Source organism: Ictalurus punctatus, chromosome 21, assembly GCF_001660625.3.
Source record: "Ictalurus punctatus breed USDA103 chromosome 21, Coco_2.0, whole genome shotgun sequence".
Classification (NCBI taxonomy): Eukaryota; Metazoa; Chordata; class Actinopteri; order Siluriformes; family Ictaluridae; genus Ictalurus; species Ictalurus punctatus.
The window spans coordinates 2,557,418-2,580,000 of record NC_030436.2 but is presented as its reverse complement, the minus strand read 5'-3'; the positions used below and the strand labels follow the sequence as shown (position 1 = coordinate 2,580,000).

Genomic DNA, 22,583 nt, shown 5'->3' with positions numbered 1-22,583 from the left:
AAAAGACTAAATATTAGAGAAGAGTGCTGTCACACTGTTCCTGAAGACCCTGTCTGGCTTAAAGAGCACAAATTAGTTTGTGGTTACAAAGTGGTTTGAGCCTCACATAAGGTGTACCGTTACACCCATATATGTGGCAATATACACTGTATAACACAATCACATGTATCTAACAACCTGCTAGAATCTTCTAGAAAGAAAAAAACCAAAACTCAAACCTGTCTGTAACGATATCAGAATCCTATACTGACGTGTGGTCATATTTTCAACCTTAAAGAGCACCACAAAATGATGAGACATTATGTCTTAAATATACTTCAGTTGTCTTATATTTCCCATTTGGAGACGATAAAGCACATTTAAATATGAATCCTATTTCTAGACATGAAGCCTGAAATTGACTGTAGATATTGGCAGATAATATTGATTTTTTTCATTTTTTTTTTCACCTCAGAAATAAATAATTGAAATAAGAAGAATTAACAATTAACATTACAATTAACATTTAATTTGTTCCTTTTCTAGTTTTAAAGATTTATTATTATTATTTATGTCTAGAAAGAAATTGTCTGCCAAAAGCACAAGACAATTTGAGGCTTTCGATTAGTAAAAATGTCTAGAAACTTGATCATTAAGATTATATATTTGTTTTATTGTTGTCTGATAAGGAGAAATATTAGATTACATTCTTTTACCAATCAAAATATGTGCAGGGAGAACTTATGGTTTATGCTCATGTGCTATGAAACAGTACAATTCTAAGCAAATGAACATAAACCATAAGCCACTGAATGTATGACTCTTGGAAAGTCTCCAAATGTCATTTCACTTAATTTCAAGAGCAGTGCATTTTTTTTTATTATTATTATTATTTTTTTTTTTTTACAAGAGTATTAAACTGGGGTGATAAATGCTGCATTAATTTTCAGACGTAGAAGTGCCATTGCACTTCCATTGATTTATCACAACAGCAAACAGTCTTCGATTACTTTCTCCCTATCACTTTCACTATGCAACTGAAATCCAAACATAATGCAGTCACTCTTCTCTAATGCAAATCGTGATTTGGTATGCAAACAGAGGCAAGAGAATGAAAGAAAGAAGAAGGAAAGTAAGAAAGGGGGTGCTATTCTTAGGAAGACTGAGGCGCCATTACATATTGCAGCACTGGAGCAGAAGTTAAGTGTGTTGCAAAAGTGTGGCATCAGTGAAGATTCTCATAAAGTTCGGAAGAAATAATCTGTGCCGCTATCCATCAACCCATTAAATAGTCACGCTGATTCATGGAACCACTGCGGGCAAAATCCTGACGGTCACATATTAAATAAATAATAACCTCTTCTTGAAAAAACAAACAAACAATAAAGAGGCCTGGATAGACAAAAGGAGTGATGAAAACGGTGAACTGGGATTGATCGAATGCGGGACAGGGAATTAAACCTGCGGCTTATTCCTTCTGGAGATAAAATCTACAGTGTATATATATACAGTCATGTGGAAAAATAAGTACACCCCATGGAAATTGTTGGCTTTTTTTGACATATTTGGACAAGCAAACATTTGATCCTCTTGAAACAGTGCCGATTAATGAAGGTGATGCACTTTAACAAATGACATAAAATTGACATTTTGTAGTAATTTGCACAATTTAAATGAACAAAAAACAGATCAGTCACATGGAAGAAGTAAATACACCCCCACATTTATCACTCCTTCAAATCCATAAAATTAGAATCAGGTGTTCAAGAGTGGGAGCCAGTGATTAGAACCTGTTTAGGGAGTGCAGGTGGAACGGGTCTTATTCATACCCCTCTCATATCCAGTGTCTGGTGTGCCCTTTGTTATTAAGGTGTGGGGTGTCATCATGCCAAGATCTAAAGAGTTCTGTAAGGCCTTCAGAAAAAAAAGGTTGTGGGTGCCTATGAGTCTGGCAAGGGATTTAAAAAGATCTCCAAATTATTTGAAATACATCATTCCACTGTAAGGAAAATCATCTACAAATGGTGCAGATTTCAAACGATTGATAATTGGTCCGGGACCGGCCGTCCCTGCAAATTCAGCCCAAGAGCGGACCGTCTGATGTATAAAGAAGTCTCCAAAAATCCCAAAATTTCATCACAGGATCTGATAGTAAGTCTTGCTACTGTTGGTGTCAAAGTGCACGCTTCTACAATCAGAAAGAGATTGTACAGATTTGACCTGCATGGGAGGCGTGCCAGGAAAAAGCCTTTGCTGTCTAAAAAGAACATTAGAGCAGGACTACAGTTCACCAATGAGCATATAGGCAAAGACCAGGCCTTTTGGAATAATGTGTTCTAGACAGACGAATCAAAGATAGAGCTGTTTGCCACAGTAACAGCAGACATGTTTGGCGCAGACCAAAGACTGACAGCTTGCATTCATTGATTCAACTTTGAATTCTGCATAATATCAAAGAGTGCTTGAAGATAATGTGAGGCCATCTGTCTGAAAGTTGACGTTGAACCGAAAGTGGATCTTTCAACAGGATAATGATCCTAAGCACACGAGCAAATCCACCAAGGAACGGCTCAAAGAGAAGAAATGCAGGGTTATGGAATGGCCGAGTCAAAGCTCGGATTTGAATCCTATTGAGATGTTGTGGGGGGATTTGAAACGAGCAGTACATGCAAGAAACCCCTCACAACTGAAAGAATATCGCATGGAAGAGTGGTCAGAAATTCCAGCAAGCCTGGTGGACAATTACACAAAACGCCTACAAGAAGTTATCTCTGCTAAAGGGAGCAACAATTTCCATGGGGTGTACTTATATTTTTTCACATGCCTATATTATATATATATATATATATAGCATGATTAGAAATAGAGATAAGCAATAAGCAGATCTTCCTATGGAACAATTCATGTAATGGGGACAAATGAAGATGCACAGCAAAAGCAGCTCTGATGCATCTGTGGTCAGAAAATCGGCGCCAGATGAGCACTGTGCTGTATTAATCAGTTCACATCGCTCTACACGAAGCACTGAATCAGCCAACTGAGCTTATGTGAACTGAAGTGTGGTCAAAGTGACTAGCTGTGCTGTACCGAGGGGTTTTAAACGTATTAAAGATGTACGTCAACCCTGAGGTTATGGAGCGGAGGAAGTCTCTGGTGAGCTGAGCTAGACAAAGTGTAATTGAGCACTGTTAACCACAAGTGACCTCCATGCCAGGACACACACACACACGCACACACACATCATGTAGCACAGCTGGAGGTGTCTGTGGTTTTTCATGTCTGTTCAGTATCTGCCGCACTGATCACTATGACCATTCTAAAGGATGGATCCCACAGTCCCCATCGTCTCTCTCTAATAGAAACGAAAAAAAATAAAAAGGCCCAGATTTAACAGCTCTTAATTCATTTTCAACAAAAAAATTCTGTACACTAAAATCCAACACGTATTTCTTACATGGATATTTACATGTTTTTGATGTTTTATGCTCTTCATGTTGCTTTAAAAAAAAAAAAAAAAAAAAAAAAAAAAAAAAAAAGCAGAAATCATGAGTACCAATGGATACACACTGTTTAGGGGTTGTGTATAAGTGTCTGTTAGCTTTCTGTCCAGTCAAACAAACCACATTTAAAATCCTCCTGTTCTTACGTGATTTAGCCACTTATTAAGTGTGCTAACAGTACCATTTTACAATAACAATAATGCCGTGGCCACTGGAATCATTATAACACTATGCTTGTGTACACAGTACCGTCCCAATGGAATACGCCATTCTGAAAACAACCTCCTAATGTGATTGTTTAATGCTATGCTGAGCTCTTAGAAGTTGAAACTGTGGAAAAACAAACAAACAATCTAAATCATTCAGGGTCCTTCTATGTAAAACGTAAATTAATAACCATAATAATGAGAGAAAAACAAACAAACAAACAAACAAACAAACAAACAAAACCCCCCCACCAGTATAAACAATTTCTTGTATCTCTAGATATTTGAAGGGGATCAATGTATGATGTTTCATATCCTAAATGATTCAAATCCACAACAAGCGTTTGATGTAAAAACACAAAATGGACGATCATATTAACCCCATCATTGCCTGACTGAAAACAGTCACGTACTTGGTGAATACACTGATGATGTCCCGATGTCAAATGCATCTGATATGTACAGAAGGACCTACGAGATATGAGGTAGGACAGACGATGTCCTATTTGGCAGGTTATGGTGTCTGTAAAAAGAAAGGGGGAAAAAAATGGTCTTTTTCCCATGGTGACTGGAAGCAGAGGAAATCTTCACTACAAAGTCAACACTGTCAACGAGATTACTATTTAGGAGCGAAGACCTTTTTTTTTTTAATTGTTGTTTTTTTTTTGTATTTGCTTCGGATGTTTCAAACAGCTAAAGAACAGAAGTGTCTTTTTTTTTTTTTCTTCTTCTTTGTGACAATAACAGCAGTCAATAGGAAGTTTCCATTTCATGGTGTTCATCTCCGTTTCTCTGCCTTTTCAATGATGGCACAGGGATTATGGTTCCATGGTTTCTTCCATTTGTAGCCTCTGAGCAGGTAGTCAATAATCCTATTGAATGATTTCCACAATACAATAGAATAAAAGCGCACATTGTGTGGTGCCGTACCTTTCTTTTCATTTTATTTTGCCCTTTTAAAGGGTAGCCTTTCAGTGAAATCCATCTACAATTTTACATGTATCTATATATATCATATAGATCCTTTCTGTTCATGTAGCTCTTTTTTTTTTTGCCTTTAAAAAAATCTTTAGAAAAATCATTAAAAACGTAGATGACAAAAAAAAGAAAGAAAGAAAACAAATGAATAATCGCAAGGAAGTAAGCACAAGAAGATGAGCATGCTCTTGGTTGGTGAATATTCCTCCTTGCTAGATTTTGGCAGTCGTGAGAACTGATGGATGGGGCAGAAGTGTTTCTCTGGGACGACACTTTCGCAGTGTGAGCACAAACGGCTGGCTGGGAGGTTTGTAGGGGAATGGGGAGAACATGGAGGGCAGGATTAGGAAGAGAGGACCAGAGGAGATTCCATTGGAAAACATGGTGGCCTAGAGGGAAAAATCAGGCTCAGCACACATCCACCACCATCTGTCCACTTGTCCATCCTGCCTCCGTGTGCAGGATCAGGCCTGGAGGTCAAACCTCCACCGACTGGATCTGGTTCATTTGCGCCCTCATCATCTGCACGCTGTTGAGGATCTTCTTTTGGTGACCGGCTAGAGTCACGCCAACCCTGAGGATGTCCCTGTCAAGCACATGCAAACACACACGCAAAGAAATATCAGCAAAACATGTAGTGCTCCTACATAAACCACCATCCCCATGCCAAAATAAACACACCCTGTCAGCTCCAAATGAAATGGCCTCCTTCCAAGCATGATCCCCATCGGCTGCCGTGAGATAAGTTTAAAACAATGGCGTGGCTTTGTTTTCATTGGGATGTGTGTCTGGTTCGTTCAGGTATCAACGCCAGTGATTTAAGGAGAAGGGAATCTGACAGAGCATCACTCCGGCTCATATTTCTTGTAGGGACTTGAGGTAGAAATGCTCGGAACAATGAAGTTTTTAAAGCAAATATTTACTGAACTTCTCTGAAAGCAGGGTTTATTTAGAGGCAGTATATTCATCTCATGACAACCATGATTAGTAAGATGAATTCCAGATTCCCAGAATATACTTACATGTCATTATGAATGTTGTCAGAGAAAATAACAAAAGTATTATTCATCATAAAAAAAACAAACAAACAAAAAAAAACCCCACCCAAAATCCAAATGGGGGAACAATGGAAAAACCAAGAGGTCTGCTAACTTTGGGTTTTAAAGTATACCTGAAAGTTTTTCCTTCACCTCTCTCTCTCTCTCTCTCGCTCCATTTCTCTCTCAATCTCTCTCTACCACACGCTCACATCCAATCTACATCTCCAGTCTTCTCCAGACTTGCATACATATGGACATAATGTGCGTGTTTCAAAAGAAAAGCTCCACGGGGCCATACGGCTGTCTAATTTTGTCATTCATCTCGGCTGTAAGGGGATAAGGCGGGTTTTTTGTGAATGTCAGGAGACTCCTCACGGAATGCAGGCTTCAGAAGACTTTGCTTGTGGAATTACCCAAACATGGATGTGAAGAACACACAAAGAATACACTGCATATCAAGAACCACTCACTTTTCAGCAATACATTGTAATCTGTATTAAGATAAACGGCATACTTCGAACTAGCCCTTCTAACAGAGCGAGTGATGATTAAATGCACAATAATGTAACCATGCAGTACTAATAGCTGTGTACCTCTTGCATATGGTATCAGAGTTTGGTGTTTGTGTTAACCATGGAAACATCTCAAGCGGAAGTCTCCTCTCATTGGCCCTTTTTATACCCTTACAGCCATGCAGTCTTGCAGTTCTGACATTATGAACACTTCAGCCAACATCACAGAACGTAAAGGTCCTTTCACACCGAGCGTGATTAAGCGACGCAAATGTTTGACGTGACGACGTGCTTAGATCTATAGCTAGAGATAGACAATAGATCTGTATGGAGCTATTCACACCAGGCGGGATCATTTGCAGTTAACTGTGCCGATTTTTTTGCGACGAAATGGGTCATCCAATTAGATTTGAGCTTTAGATCATGCACCCGAAGCCACTGCTGTTGCACAAAAGGGTGAGATAGGTGGCGCTATAGCACAGAAAGCTCTTTTGAAAACGAGTGTAAACACAGAAGAAGAGTATTCCGGATTTGCGAGTTTTGTTCAGATGGCCTCAGATAATTGCAGGATACAGGCTGGTTTTACTATAGAATCAGCAACAGTGGGGCTGACCTGTAAACGCCACTGAAAGACGGCTGAGGATGCCGAAGCGGTTTTCTGAATTTTTTACATTTATCTTGCACAAAGGAATTGGTTTTGTCCCACTACTGTGTTATTGCATCACTTTATTTCATTGATACTAAAACAGCTTGACGGTGCTGTTCAAAAAAACTTTCTGCTTCCCTTTCTGGGTCAAATACACCTAAAATAAGAAAGGTTAGCCTAACAAACTCCACAATGGGCAAGGAGGAGTCGGGAACCGGCTGAACATAAACGTAGAGTTTAATAATCAACAGAACTCAAACATGACGTAAAACACAAACGTGAGCTAAAAATAAAGCACACATGCGTGTCTCTCTCTCTCTCACTCTCTCACTCCTTGGCACTTCCAGTCGCTCCTTTATCTCCATCTCTCCCACTGATTAGCCAAATCAGTGCCAGGTGTGCATCCTCACAACCTGGCCTCTCCCTCCTCCTCTCAAAGTTAGTTTTCGTGCTTCGGAACAGTCGTGGTGCTATGCGCCAACATTGACGCGATTCTTCTTTTAGTGGTCAAAGACGGTAGGCCAGTCGGCTGAATAGTGAGTTGCGCCACCTAGTGTGCAGGCATAAAATGCATTCTCAGTCAGCGACACGTATCGTGCAGGCGTGAATTAGCTTAAGGCGATCAATCGTTTCGTGTTCGGCGTGAAAGCATATTCGTCAGCGATTCGTTTCGTTTTTATTGCGTCGCGCCCAGTATGAAAGGACCTTAGGTCAGTGGGACTGGGGCCAGAGTCTGGAGATTTAGATGGGTCTCTCTCTCTCTCTCTTTCACTCTCATTCTCACTTTCAATAGCACTTACTCCATTGTCATCTGTGAGACCAGATCGAAGCTGGTGAAGTCAGCATTGGCGAAGTTGTCCTTGTACTGGCCCATCTTGATAGCATCCAGCCAGTCATCCACGTTTCTGAAGCTAGAGAAGTCCGGCATGCTGCGGTCCAGCAAGGGCAAGTGCACACTGCTCAGGACAGACAGGGGTCATTCTCACACTTTTTGTCATGGTGTTTATTCTGCAGTCTGTCTGCTTTGCTGTTCTGTATAAGTTTCCCCCTCATAAAAAAAAAGGAGCTAAATAATGCTGACACAGATCAGCGAACTGCTTCTCAATCACTTTTTTGTTTGTACTTTTGCAACTGGAGAGTCTAACTCTTGACCATATTTATTTAATATATTTTTATTTAACCAAACAAAACTACACTGACATAATCAAAGGTGAAAAGAAATAACTTTTTTTCTATAGAGACTTTTAAAAAAAAAACCAGATATTCAGACTGGTTATAATCCATTTATATGTTAAATATGGCACGAAAGGCCAAAGGTTAAGAACAAGCTGGCACAAAGACTAGCACTTAAAGATCTCCCATATGAATATGGTATATCTTGTGCTGAATATGTGGGATCATATGTGACTACGTACATAAATAGCCACTCCCTAGGCTCTAGACTAGGTCAAAGTTGGTGGCTATACATAGGACAATGTTCTCAAAAATAATTTCAGATCATTTTAAAATATTATCTAGCATCTATGTGTTTCTCTTTCACAGGAAGTCCTTTCACATGCAGCACAAGCACTTACACCCACATCTTAGTCTCTTTTGCTCCTGTACAAAAGGTGCCCAACATTTTATAATCACACGGTAACTGTTTTTTCATAAACAAGCTTTTACACAGTGAGCATATCCAACACTGCACTCTCTCACTGTATGTTCGCGTGTTATATGCAAATGATCGCTGACGGTCTTACCCTGAAGAAAGAGGTGTCATGGCCTTCAGCATGTTGGGGTTACGGATCATCTTGTCCAGATTGTTAACAATCTGGCTGAATTTGGGACGATTATTGCGGTCCTTCTGCCAGCAATCGAGCATGAGCTGGTGCAGGGCACTGGGGCAGTCCATAGGTGGAGGTAGCCTGTAATCCTGCTCAATAGCATTGATCACCTGAAGGGAGACAGACAAATGTCCAGGGGCTTTAGCAAGATGTCTAGTGAAGGGGAACACGGCACATACTATCTATATACTGGGAAGTGTGTGTATTCATGTAGTATTTGTATTCATGTACGACGTTCACGTTGTCCCGAAAGTTAAAATAATATAAAAAAAAATTCTGGAGCAAATCTCCTGTAAACTCCAGTCGAGAGTCTTGTCCAAACATCTCATACAATATAGTTAAATTATACCCACTCAAACAACTGCTTTACTCCATTTTTACACATCTGTGGCCAATCTTGTGTTTGTTTCCTACAGCTCGGGCACAAACCTCTTAAACACTCAGACAGTGGCTAAAGTGGAACTGCACTCAATTATGTGTGTGTGTGTGTGTGTGTGTGCGCGCATGTGTGAGGTCACTAGGTTAAGTGTGGTCAAGGGAGTGTACAGAGTTTTTGTGTGGCTATATAATATAATGCAGTAGGACAAATGTGGACATTTAATGATGATTTGTGGGCTTTTACTGAGCCTAAGTGGATACTAGGCTGTCTGCTGTTTTGAAGCTAAAATATTGCAAACTTTATGCCTCTCTGCAGGTTTTCTTTGTCTTGTTTATAGACTCGAGTGAAACCGTACATTTTCTCAATATACTTTTCATTCACTCCACCTTTTCATAGTGTCCGTTCTATTTTTTACACTCTACGGAGACCTTGAGTCTTGGCAGTAGGAGTAAAGAAAAAATAATGCTCATTATCATAATTATATAAATGTCCTGTTTCCACATCAACGATGACCGTAAATTGATGTTACATCCCCTCGGAAATGTTCCAGAGTGTTTGAAAAATGACTGGTATTTAGTTTGTCAGGCAAACGGTGATTATGGGTGGGCATGACTTACTGTTTCTTTTCTAATTAGATACTAGATATTTACTGCTGACCACATCATTTAAAACAGCCTTCATGAAACACTAATAAATACCAAGAGAAGCATATGGAAATCATATGCCTGTTTATACACAGTTATACACATTTCCCTATTTCAACAACCTAGACAACCAAAATATGAACACAAATGGAAAGTTTTAATGATTTCAAACGCGTTGCAACAACAAATGACTCGGATCACTGGAGATCTTGGATGATCACTGTTGATCCTATAACTCAGCCCTTTGCAGTTCATGCTTATTTATGTTTGTGGACATTTGAGTAGCCTTCGGTATAGGAAATAAATTACTCGTATGTTGCGGATCGAGAGGCTGAACCGGCACTGACGTTATGCTTTTTAACCCCCCCCCAAAAAACCTCCATGGTTACTTTAGAGGTGCTTAGGATCATTGCTCTGATTCAGTCCAGGTAAATTGCCAAGTAATTTTAAGGCACTTGGCTGAGCAGTTAAGATGCACTTGTATATTGAGGAATTCATCCTGCTGCTACCGTCCGCAGACACATCATCAATAAAGACAAATGAACCTGTTCCACTTGCAGCCGTACGCGCTCACGCCACCGTGTTTCACTGATGAGGCGGTATTCTTTGAATCACGAGCAGAATTTATTCCCCCATAAATTTAGCTAATTACATCATTCTATGAGAGGTTAAATGTCATCTCATTTGTCTAGAAGACTTTGTTACACAATTTTTTTTTTTGCTTACCAGAGGTATATGGCAATAGGTAAGAGGTTGTAAAAGTGTCTAAGATCATTCTGGTGATTTCTTCCCTTCATGGCAGTCTTTGACACGATGATGGTATGTTCCTTGCCTGCCAGATTATGATCTAATGCTAAATTCAACATTGATTTCAACATACCAGCGTCATTCTCAGAATATGGTAGTATGAGGTCTATCAAATAGGTAAATTAGCAGAATAAAATACCTTTTTATTGATTTATCCTATCATTTAAAAAGAACCTTTATTGCAGTTCATGTCACTGGAGTTAGAACTATTCAAAAACTCATATTTTGAGTTGTAACATATAAAACACATAAAATTTGTGGATGAATTCAGAGCAATCAGTGGCTATTGCAACCAGCATCAGTAGCATTTCCCTGCACACTCAATAAGTTATTCATTTACTTGTAAATTAGATTTCTTCTTGTGGATAATTTAAAATGTCATTGGAGTTACACTTTTTTTTTTTACACACAGGATTTAATAAGTTATCGATGCTGGTATGATTAATGATGTATGCTTTGAAAGTCTGTTGATACCTGATTATCTTGGAAAATCTTTAATGGAAATTTGTCAGAGGTGTTATTGGTGTAACGACCTGTATTTATGACACTAGTGATAATTAATATCTCCAGTGACTTAAATGAATGGCACCACGTTAAATAAAATGTTTTATTCGTTCAAAATTAATTTCATTACATTTATAATTTCCTAAAAAGAATATGAAAGCATTTAAATTTGGAACATTTTGCGGAAAAGTCACCATCTTTTGAGAATGTCCCACCGAACACTGGTTTTGACATGGTTTCTAATACTTACCCTCATTATGTCATTCTTTAGTGGAACTAATACTTAATTTGTACTTGTGTTGAAAGAAAACACAAACTCAATCTATATGCAATGGTCACAGTGACATTTCCATAGTTCTATTGTACAACAACTAGTATTGTAATATGTCCATCCATCCATCCATCCATCTTCTATACCGCTTTATCCTTTTCAGGGTCACGGGGAACCTGGAGCCTATCCCAGGGAGCATGGGGCACAAGGCGGGGTACACCCTGGACAGGGTGCCAGTCCATCACAGGGCACAATCACACACACATTCACACACCCATTCATACACTATGGACACTTTAGACACGCCAATCAGTCTACCATGCATGTCTTTGGACTGGGGGAGGAAACCGGAGTACCCGGAGGAAACCCCCGCAGCACGGGGAGAACATGCAAACTCCACACACACAGGGCCACGGTGGGAATCGAACCCCCGACCCTGGAGGTGTATTGCAGTGTGTATAAAAATAAATTGTGTTATACGTTTGATCTAACGTCATAGTACAAGGGTTGACGATAAAACCGATCTGAAACCCCTCAAACCCTCAGACTCCAAAATCATGACTACCACTGTCAAATGTACTGCAATATTTACAAAACTCTTTTGCGTGATAGAATAATCAAATGAAATAATAATGTATGTAAAACGGCCAACCTCCAACGTGCAAAATAAATAAATAAATCTGCTGCAGTAAGCCAAGTGGTAACCATGTACCAGCATCACGAATGCTATTTCACAGTTTGCACTGTGCACTCTAACTTCAGACTCAGCACAACATAGTGTATGTTGTACATCACTGTAACACATGCCAACACTGTGTGCTTGTATATAAATATACTACATGTCGCGATGCAGTGATAAGAGGCTGGGAGCAGGACAGGGGCTTGTTTCACTGCAAGAAACCAAGGATTGATTTGTTCTCTTCATAAATGCACTGTGATCATTATCTCTGTCTGAAGGGAACCCAGGGAAGCAATTTATCATCACTCACACCCACACACACACACGCAAAGGCTATTAATCAGGAGAACATAGTTGCTGTCAGAAATAAGATAGAAAAATATCAAACGTATGAAACGATTGGACCGTGTGATGGCCTTGCATTTATTTATTCCATCTGAGAGTCGTAAATGAAAAGTAAACAATAATAGACGTGGTGCTGTTTTTGGGCTGCCTCCTGCCACTCTGCAGTGTTCCACATGTTTTCTGCAACCTGATTCCATCCTCTGCAGCTTTCACTTAAATTCAGGCATGTTATTACTGTCACCTGATTAACAAACACTCAGTAATTTACACGCCGAGACAATCTTATGTTTGGAAGAATGTGCTGGAAGCTGTAAAAGGAAATTCCCCACTGTCACTCTGTATTTAGTTATGTCTTATCCACCGTTTTACCTGCTTCATGTCTGTAAGTGTGAGAGACAGCAGTTGTCCACACTGAAAGCTGCTTTCTCTGCTTGGTGTGCACCCTGCTTTTTATACCAGTGTCGAATTGTCACTGAGTAGATTTGATGCACCACATTAGCTTCTATACTCGGTAAACCGAAGAGAAGGCAGAGATTCACACCCAAGCCACGGAAGAAAAAGGTATCGGGACCGTTTGAGACCCACCACGCTCCAGCTCATTATATAGGGCATTATAGAATTCCATTCAGTGCCTGATTAATCTCATCCAGCTGCCTCCAACTCACAGCCCAATGGGACAACAGAACACTATCTGGAGCTGCTAATAAGATAACCGCTGAGATCTGCACTCTCTTAGCACATTAGTGTTCACTCTTTCAGTTTCAAACTATTTTCATTATCTGGACCCGTAATTTGCTTTCCCCTCAGCCACCCAGGGGGATGCTGCAAATGGAAGCTCAGTCAAGGGCAGGAACAGTTATCACAGCCCCGTGCTTCGCATATGAAATAAATTTCTTGCTCACAAGTAACTGTGTGAAGAGTTTACGACTGGTCTTTAGTGTTTGCTTCACCACTGGATGTAATTCTTACTCGGTTTGAATTAAATCTGATTTTAGGCACGATTTAGATACAAGGTTAAAGACGATCAGCGCAAAAGAATTTCCCGTTTCGGTCTATACAGAGTCACCCAATTTCACAACCACCACACGGCGATCAGGCCCAAGGTTTAATCTCGTTCCGTAACGCGGACCCTATAGAGACTGATGGCGTTTAAGCAGAAGTAGGACTCAAATGGTGCACAGCAGATTTATGATGCACCACCAGTGCTGCTGTTTACCTTTCCTTCTGATTCCACACTACAGCGCTGCCCTTATCCATCACTTACACAGAGGCCATGGGTCCTACTGAGACACCCCACTGGCTGTCGGGTATAAGTGAGTACATCAGGATGAGGAACACGTAGCGAGGAACGTGTAGTGCGATTCGAATGTGGGATTGCAGGTCCTGGTGTTTAAAAGGCCGAAATTTGAAAAGGAGCTGAAATCACACATTTGTCACAAATTGGAAATCACACATGACTCAACTTATAAATGCATCTTGTTCGCATACATTTGAATACAACCTTGCAGTTGATGATTGATTAAAAAAAGGCTTTCAAGGGTTTAAATGATGTGCGTTGGGTCATGGTCTGAGTAGCAGAGAGAACCTATATGAACCAGTTAGTCAGCTAGCTAAACTAGACTAATTAGTCTGATATCTTTAAGACACTATGGCTATTATACCTGCTTTTCAGACTAGATCAATACAGTACCACTGAGGTGACATGGTGGTTATATTTTATACGTATTTTTATACACACACACACACACAGTGCTGTGAAAAGGTATTTATTCTGTTTTTGTGTATATCTCATACTAATTGTTTCACAAGTTAAAACAAAAAGATTAAATAACGTTATTTATTGAAGCAAAAACAGTTATCCAATACCATCTGGGCCCGTGTGAAAATGTATTCGCCCCCGGAGTTACTAATTCCCCAAATCAGAACGACACTGGGGAAAAAATGGCATGCATGGAAGAGAGGTGAGGCGAAAACCACCGCCAACAACATTAAGGCTCGTCTGAATTTCGCCAAAACACACCTTGATGATCTTCAAACCTTTTGGGAGAATGTCCTGTGGATTGATGAGTCATAAGTGGAACTGTTTGGAAGACAGGTGTCCTGTTACATCTGGCGTAAACCAAACACAGAATTCCACAAAAAGAACATCATAGCTTTTGAACATCATACTTTTTCACGTTGGTATTAGGTGTTGGATAACTTTTTTTTTTTTTTGCTTCAATAAAATAAATAAATAAAACCTGTATCGTGCGTTTACTCGGGTTGCCTTTGTTTTATGTTGCATCTCGTTTGAAGATCTAAAAGTATTTAGTATGAGATATACACAAAAACAGAAGAAATCAGGATGATACAGCAAATACTTTTTCACAGCACTGTATATGCAGTATGTCATCATGGATTAATACAGTATATCGAGGCCATGAGTTGACTTTCTATCGGAAATTAATATATTAATGCTATGAGTTATATTCCCCAAGATCTATTTTGTGGCCACGAACTACTTAACTTGTGGCAACTATTGCATTTTAAAATAAGTGAAAGAAAGAAAGATCAATTGAATTAGACCACAGTGACATAAGCATGGAGATGATTAATACTACACTCAACCTTGGAATAATGCATTAAACCATAATGGACTCATTTGCATTGCAACATGGATATACCATTAACCTGTGTCACATTAAGAGAATTCTTAAAGTGAATAGATTTTTATTTTTTTTGCCCGTTCCTGCCAAATAATGAACTGTAGGCCACGTATTAAGTACGATGCTCCTACAACATATTAACTTGTGGGCTCAAGTTATACAATCCATGACCATGAGAGACTTACTGTGTGACCTTGAAATATGAATTAGTGGCCTCAGTATACATCTTGTGGCCTCGGGATATTCATTTTGTAGCCATGCCTTATTAGAAAATAACCACCATGTCACCTGAGTAGTGATAAACTCTGTTTAACACTGCTCAGAAACACTGTGCTACTGAAAAAAACCCCATACACATTTCTGTGAATTCACCCTATTAATAATAACCCTATTTCAACTACTAGTACTTGGACATGTGCTCTGAATGTATCTGGTTGTTTTGACATGAAGAAGTCACGATACACACAAGACTGCTCGGTATGTGAATTGCAGATATGGATTAAATGAACTGTAGATACGTACATTACCACATAAGATTAATCTGCATAAGTGTAAATAGAGCGTTTAGTAGATTCCATATTAGGAAAATACAATCAATATAAAAAGATTAAAAATAAAGCTAGGTACATACATCCTGATTGGTCATGTCCCAGTATGGCCTCTCTCCGTAGGACATCACCTCCCACATGACGATGCCGTAACTCCATACGTCACTGGCTGAGGTGAATTTCCTGTACTGGATGGCTTCTGGTGCAGTCCAGCGGATGGGGATTTTCCCACCCTGTCACACAGAACCAAAAGGTTCAGAGAGAATGAATAAGAAATTCCATTCTTGAATTTCACGTAAAATGTACTTCTTAATGTAGGGATTTTTTCTTTCTTTCCATTTTAGGAATTGAATGAAAAAAGTTACAAGAACAGAGCTGTGCTCAGAAATGAGTTCGCTGTCATTCATAGACAGATTAAAAGCAGTAATAAAGGACGACGCTTGTTATCACATGCTGCTAAATAAAAAATAAAAAAAAATACAAACCCCACTATAAAACCAGTATATCACCAATAAAAAAGACCAATAAAAAAGATTCTCAATGTGATATCAAATTTATTTTAGAATTGTTTTGCAGGATTTTTCTCTATTGTAAAATGTGCATACAACCAGACTTGACTAAGTACAGTATAATTAAGTGTACAGTATAATTGTACAGTATAATTAAGAACTCTCACCAGAGCACTGGTGTAGGTGGGGTCAGATGTGTCATCCTCCAGGAAGCGTGAGAGCCCAAAGTCTGACACCTTGCACACCAGGTTGCTGTTAACCAGGATGTTCCGGGCTGCCAGGTCACGGTGCACGTAATTCATATCAGCGAGATACTTCATTCCCGAGGCAATACCACGGAGCATGCCTACGAGCTGGATCACAGTGAACTGCCCATCGTTTTGCTGTAAGATATGAATAAATAAATAAATAAATAAATAAATAAATAAATAAATAAATAAATAATACACACACACACACACACACACACACACAGTACTGTATGTTATTTTAGATGCCTTCAAAATAATGAAATTAAATGTTTCTACATAAAAAAAAAATACTGTAAAGAGCAGTAAACAGTAGTAAATGAAACAAATGAGTGCAGTTTTATAAGGACATGAGCTGTAAGTGTTATTGAACATCTTGCAGAACCAGCCACGGTTCTTCTGGAGACTTTGATTGTCGCACTCGCTTCTTATTTGTGCAGCGAAACCCAGCAGCCTTCACTGTGTTTTTTTTTTTTTTATTTAAAAGTGGTCTCACGGAATGTGCGGCTTTCTTCAATGACATACAAACATTTGTCTGTAACATTTAATTTTCTGCTAGAAAACTAATGTTTCAGAATCCAAAATGTGTGTGTATATATATATATATATATATATATATATATATATATATATATATATATATATATATATATATATATAAAAATATATAAATAAATAAATAAATAAATATATATATATATATATATATATATATATTTATATATATATATATACATATATATATAAAAATAAATAAATAAATATATATATATATATATATATATATATATATATATATATATATATATATATATATATATATATATATATATTTACAGAGTATATACAGTGTCTGTGTATATATGTATATATATAATGTATGTATGTATAGTGTATATACAGTGTGTATGTGTGTGTATACATATTCATGCTGGCTAGTTTGGATGGTTCCTTGGTAGTTAACACAACAGGGGCTTGGGAATGATAGCAGATGATTTCAGGATTCGTCTCTACTGGTTTAAGTTTCTCCGTGGTCTTTTTTTTTTTTTTTATTAGGTCTCGGCTTGGGGATGACTCTAAGAGACAGAAAACGTTCTGCTGCGTGCTAAGTCGGATGAGAGAGCAGATGTTGCCTGTCCCATACTGAGCCCTGATAAATCCTTCAGCTGTTCTCCAAGACTGTCATAAAGTCCCGAAGAAGGAGCTCCTGCTGCTCTGACCCAGCTGTGGCTCCAGCTGCACCCATCTGCAGACCCACCACAGGAGCCACAGGAGATGAGAGCAGCAGGCTTTGTGTAGACAGACAGACACGGGTCAAGTGCATAGACGTGTCTGTCTTTTGTTGTGTGGTTGGTGGTTTGTGTATTACATTTGTTTTGGGCCACCATTTTTTTTTTTTCCCCCTATATGACTTTTTTTTTTTTTTTTTTTTTAATTGCTTTCAATAGCCGAACAGTTTCAATAGATAAATGAATATAAATACAATTTAAAAAGCATTTTTTCTTTTTTTCCGAGATTATACTGTATTTGTAAGTGTATGTAGATGTATGTGTGGATAAATGTATAGCGTGTAATACATTCCCCGACTCTTTGGGCCACATCTTAAACGTGGGGACTGTTTATGATTTCAAGTGGTCACTTTTGTCATTATTGTTGTTAAGTATGATTATGCTTTGGTTTTATAAAGCTTCAGTTTCATACATAATCTTATACAATCTTAAGAATCCGGGAGCTTCGCTGCAATTCTGTGTTTCCACTACCATGCTCTGGATGTGCACACTTTTGAACACTGTATGAACATTTCCGAGCATGATGATGTGGTTACTAGATTGGAAATAGATTATAGAATTGACATCTTTAAAAAATATTTGTGAGATAATTGTGTATTTCCTGTCCTGGCAGGTGACGTGACATATTGTGACATATGGTGACATATGGTGAGTCCAATGGCCTTTTCATGTTAAAAAAGCCATGTTTATTGATAATAGGAACCAGAATAACTAGAAATCTGGCTTGTGAAGTTAATCATTATGTACCTAAAGAATCAGGTGTAGAGTTGGGGTACTCGACCCCAAACTCGAGTCCAATTATGAACGAACTTGTCATGCACTCGGGGAAATTTGTACTCAAACTTGACATGGACTCGGACATTTTGGACTGGGAAATTTTTCTGAGTCCAGTCGAGTCCGTGTCATGTGTAACATGAAAGGAAAGATACAAAATAAATAACAACATAAAATTAAGCTAAGAAGAAATTAATGAATGTCTCCTGAAGCTCGCACACAGAAGGCCACCTCATCACGCGAGTACTGAATGAACTCTATGCACAATCACGTCCGCGGTTTGTCTCAGCCAGCTCAGTTTACAAGAGCTTCCCCAGATTACCGTGAATGACGTTAATCGTATTGTGAGGCAGTCAGCTGTTACACCCAACAGTAAGAAGGAGAAGGACTTCAAATGATATATTTCGAGTTACATCGACAACTTTAATATTCTCATGCTAAATCTGACTAGCGAATCTATCCAAGTCTCTGTTTCTGACAGTTCATATCCGTCTTTGCATTATTTCTATTTATTTATCTAATTAAAATTTACTTTATACCATAAATTATCTGCACTTGCTTCCACCTCCTCCTCCAGTCCATGACAACTAGAGAACATGGTTCACTGTAATGGTACCTTTACTTGAGTCCTTAAAAAAAATAAAATATCAACCTTCATTATATTTCCTTTTAACCACTGCTGCAAAAACAATATAAAGATGCATTTAAACATGGAAGACTCTAAGAGTTGAACTTTGAGGTCTCACATAACGGGACTAAACTATTTCAGCCAAACTACTTCCTGCTGTTGAGATGTTAACTTTCTGGAAACTACACAGATACTAATAATACAATAATAGATAAATTGATATAAATGAATGGTATGAAAGAGTTTTCACTATATGAACGCACTATACGGAAGTAATGTCGCTGGCTGAGATTCTACCGGAAATACGTAAGCAGCGTCCATGCATAGAGTCTACTGAATCCTCTTTAGCGGCTTATTACGCTTGGACGGTCAAATAAATACCCACATCATGTCAAAATGCAGGTCTGACCGAGCATTCGTGCAAACACAGTCGGTTATGTCTTAAGTGAATGTAAACAGTTGGGAGAAATATCAGAGGCGTGTCAATACAGTATATTGGATATGTACATTAGGTCTTAAAGTGACAGCAGTCTAATAAACCTGCTGCTGCTCAGCCATGAAGGACTCAGACTTGTGTCCAAATCGGCCTCTTTTGGACTCGGATTCGATAGGTTAAGGATTTGGTCTCGACTCGAACTCGACAAAGGTGGACTCGGACCCGACACTAGTCAGGTGTTATATAAATTACATCTGATATTGCAATTACTCTTGTTAGCATATGCTGCTAAGAGGTCCTCACAGGACAAACTAAAAACCCTCACACAAACCCTTTCTCCTCATTAAACTTCCTGAGCTCCTCCTCACGCCCCTGCCATCTCCTAATTTATCACCCTCATTCCAAACCTCCACAGCAATTAACTTCCATAAATTATTCATAAGGTTCAAATCCTTTCCAAATACAAACCGCCACTCTAATCTCCATGCACTGTTTGCATACAGTTTAATTAAAGGGACTCTTAGCCCAAACTAATTTTGATCCACAACCTGAGCAAAGTACGTGTTCTGGTTATCTTGATTGTACGTTCGTTCGTTTATCACCAGTCGTATCTGAACCGTATCATTCTCACAATGATACCTTCTCAAAGTCAGCTCAATAAGTGTTTAAGTGTGTGCTTTGAGTGTGTGTATGTGTGTATATATATATATATATATATATATATATATATATATATAATTAAAAGAAAGCTACTCTTCTTGATGTGGCAGCTTGAGTGTTTGTGTTTCCGTGTACACCTGCCACACACATGAACAGTATTATGATGCTTACAGCAAATGCCATGTGTCACAATACTTGTTTTGAAAGGTATCAGTGTAACTGCACAAACAAAGCACACACATACACCACGTACATGGGTCCACTAGGTTCTTGAAAGTAAACTAAGCAGTTCTTGTATTCTCCAAGAATAAATAGCTGCTGACACGAAACAGCAGGGTTCAGAAATTTTAAATCGATTTACTCCCTTCCCCATTAAGATGTATGTTAAGCTAGGGGTTGCATGAAATATGTGTTTTTACTAATCGTCCAGGAATTTAAAAACATAGTTGACTAGTCCTTTCATAGTTAAAGCTGTTTCGGGACATCACTATTTTAGGATTTATAAACGAGATCGGATAGTGACTTCCTCCGACTGTGCTCTTTCTCACAGTGTTCGTCACGATAGAATTCACGATGCCACGGTGCAAGGGTTTTAGCCTGCTGGACAACAACAAAACTAACTGCATAAGGGATCCTTTACGGAGTGGGATTGCACAAACAGTCCCATGCACATCTATATACTTCGTACAAAGTGAGAAAGTGAAAATGTTTCATTGATCCTAAAGAAAAAAACAACACCACAACAACAACAACAACATTTACCCATGTGACTGTAGAATTGGCTTCCTCTTATCAGAAATATTTTCAGACTAACAAAGTATGCTTCACTGTCTCGCTGATGCCCCCCCGCTTCCAAAACACCCAACTAGTCGACATCCCCACAGTGTAGACTACCAGATTATTAAGATGCTTGCAAGTATAGCTAATACGAATGACTACAACATGACGATAGTTATGTATGCTATGCACTGTTATCACTTTTTCTATAAATAATAAACAAGTTGACTTGTACTAGTAAAGAATGCAACTTGTCTGAGAAATGGAGAAGAAGAAAAAAATCCTTTGGACTGCTTTTTCCAGCTGGATGGCTTCCTCCAGACAGTATGATTTCTTTCTTCCACAGACAAGATATCACAAGTGCTTTTACACATGTAGTAACAAAGGCTTACGCGACGATTCCAAAGTAAACTTAGCAAAGCCCTGCAGCCTAAATTATACAAGCTAGACTTCCCAGGAAAAAAAAAAAAAAAAAAAAAAGCCTTACCCTCATTTTACATTCATTACAAGGCCGGGGTGTAAGACAAGCTGTACCAGTTTATCGCTCCAAATATTTGTATCTTTATACGGATTTGTGGCTCTGACAGCTGTGGAGACATCACGGCATGGCCTGCGCATGCTTCATGTTCCAACGTGAACTCAGAAGACTAGCGATTAGCAAGGCACGATCCTGCACGTTTACATTTCTTCATTAGGTCGATGTTTTTAACCTGAGCGACTTACACTTGAGACAGAATGCAATTGAGCAGTTCTGGTTTAAAGGCCTTGCTCAAAGACCTGAACTTACAACCTTCTGAATAGCTCAAGCCTTAACCACTGAACCCGCACCGCCTATAAACAGAATCAAGCGGATTCAAACAAATGCCTTGCAAATGTTGGACTGTTCTCTAGTTTATCCTGCCTCATTTATTCCTCGTACTCTCAGTGGTGTCTAATTTCTGATCCTTTTACTTCCTGACACCCTTTAAAGCTGTGTGTCAGGTCTAAAATAAGTTTCTACTCATGAAAGCTCAGAGGTAAAGCTATACTTATGAGAAAAATAAATCCACCATGTCCCCCAATTTACATAAGACACTTTTCCACTAACTTCAAACGTACTGAATTTGCATCGATGAAGGTTTCTTGAAATTCACTCTTTCCCCAGTGACTCAAATAGAAATGATGGCTGCCAGAGCCAGGCACTTCCTTCCTGAACGCAAGCCTCCTCTCATTTCCAACCCTGCTTCATTTCCCTGGGATTTGAACGATGATCGCTGTCAGCTAAACTTCAGGATGAGTTTGCGCAGCGAGAGAATTTAACTTTGAACCCGTATACATTGACGTTCTCTTTTAATGTGCATGATTTATGATTCAAATATTTTCCTCTGTGGAATCGATGTATTCCACAATGTACATTAAGGATACGTATACCATGAATCTGCCGAGTTCTCGAATATGATTGGTCAGAAGATGATTCATTTTCTCTAAGAGCAGCTCTGACAATAGTGCAGGCTGTAATTCGAATCCCTTGGTCCTTCAGTTTCTCAGTAACATGACCAGCTACAATGACTGCGAATAACTACTATGAAATAAGCCATAACACTAACTTACTCGTCTCTTAGATGTTCCACAGCATTATCTGTAACTATGAAACGTATCATGTGATGTTCTTTAAACAGAATCATTGCGGTATAAGAGGAATAAAACACTTCTGTACGTACAGCTATCCGGAAATAATCTACTTTGGTTTAGTAACAGTAGCGCTGATTTGTGT

The 22,583-nt window shown here is 38.8% G+C and overlaps 1 protein-coding gene across 2 annotated transcripts in view; it reads right to left on the bottom strand.

The window, feature by feature from the left end:
* ephb2b (eph receptor B2b) overlaps positions 1-22,583 on the bottom strand; it is a 166,449-nt gene that overhangs the window by 1,323 nt on the left and 142,543 nt on the right. For both annotated transcript variants that reach the window (XM_053674009.1, XM_017451045.3), the window contains 5 exons: positions 16,186-16,401; positions 15,593-15,742; positions 8,604-8,797; positions 7,662-7,817; positions 1-5,249 (listed from right to left, as the gene is read on the bottom strand). The exon at positions 1-5,249 is cut by the window's left edge and continues 1,323 nt beyond it. In XM_053674009.1, coding sequence (XP_053529984.1) covers positions 5,141-5,249; positions 7,662-7,817; positions 8,604-8,797; positions 15,593-15,742; positions 16,186-16,401 — 825 coding nt within the window. In that variant the 3' untranslated portion in view covers positions 1-5,140. The remainder of the gene's footprint in view (positions 5,250-7,661; positions 7,818-8,603; positions 8,798-15,592; positions 15,743-16,185; positions 16,402-22,583) is intronic.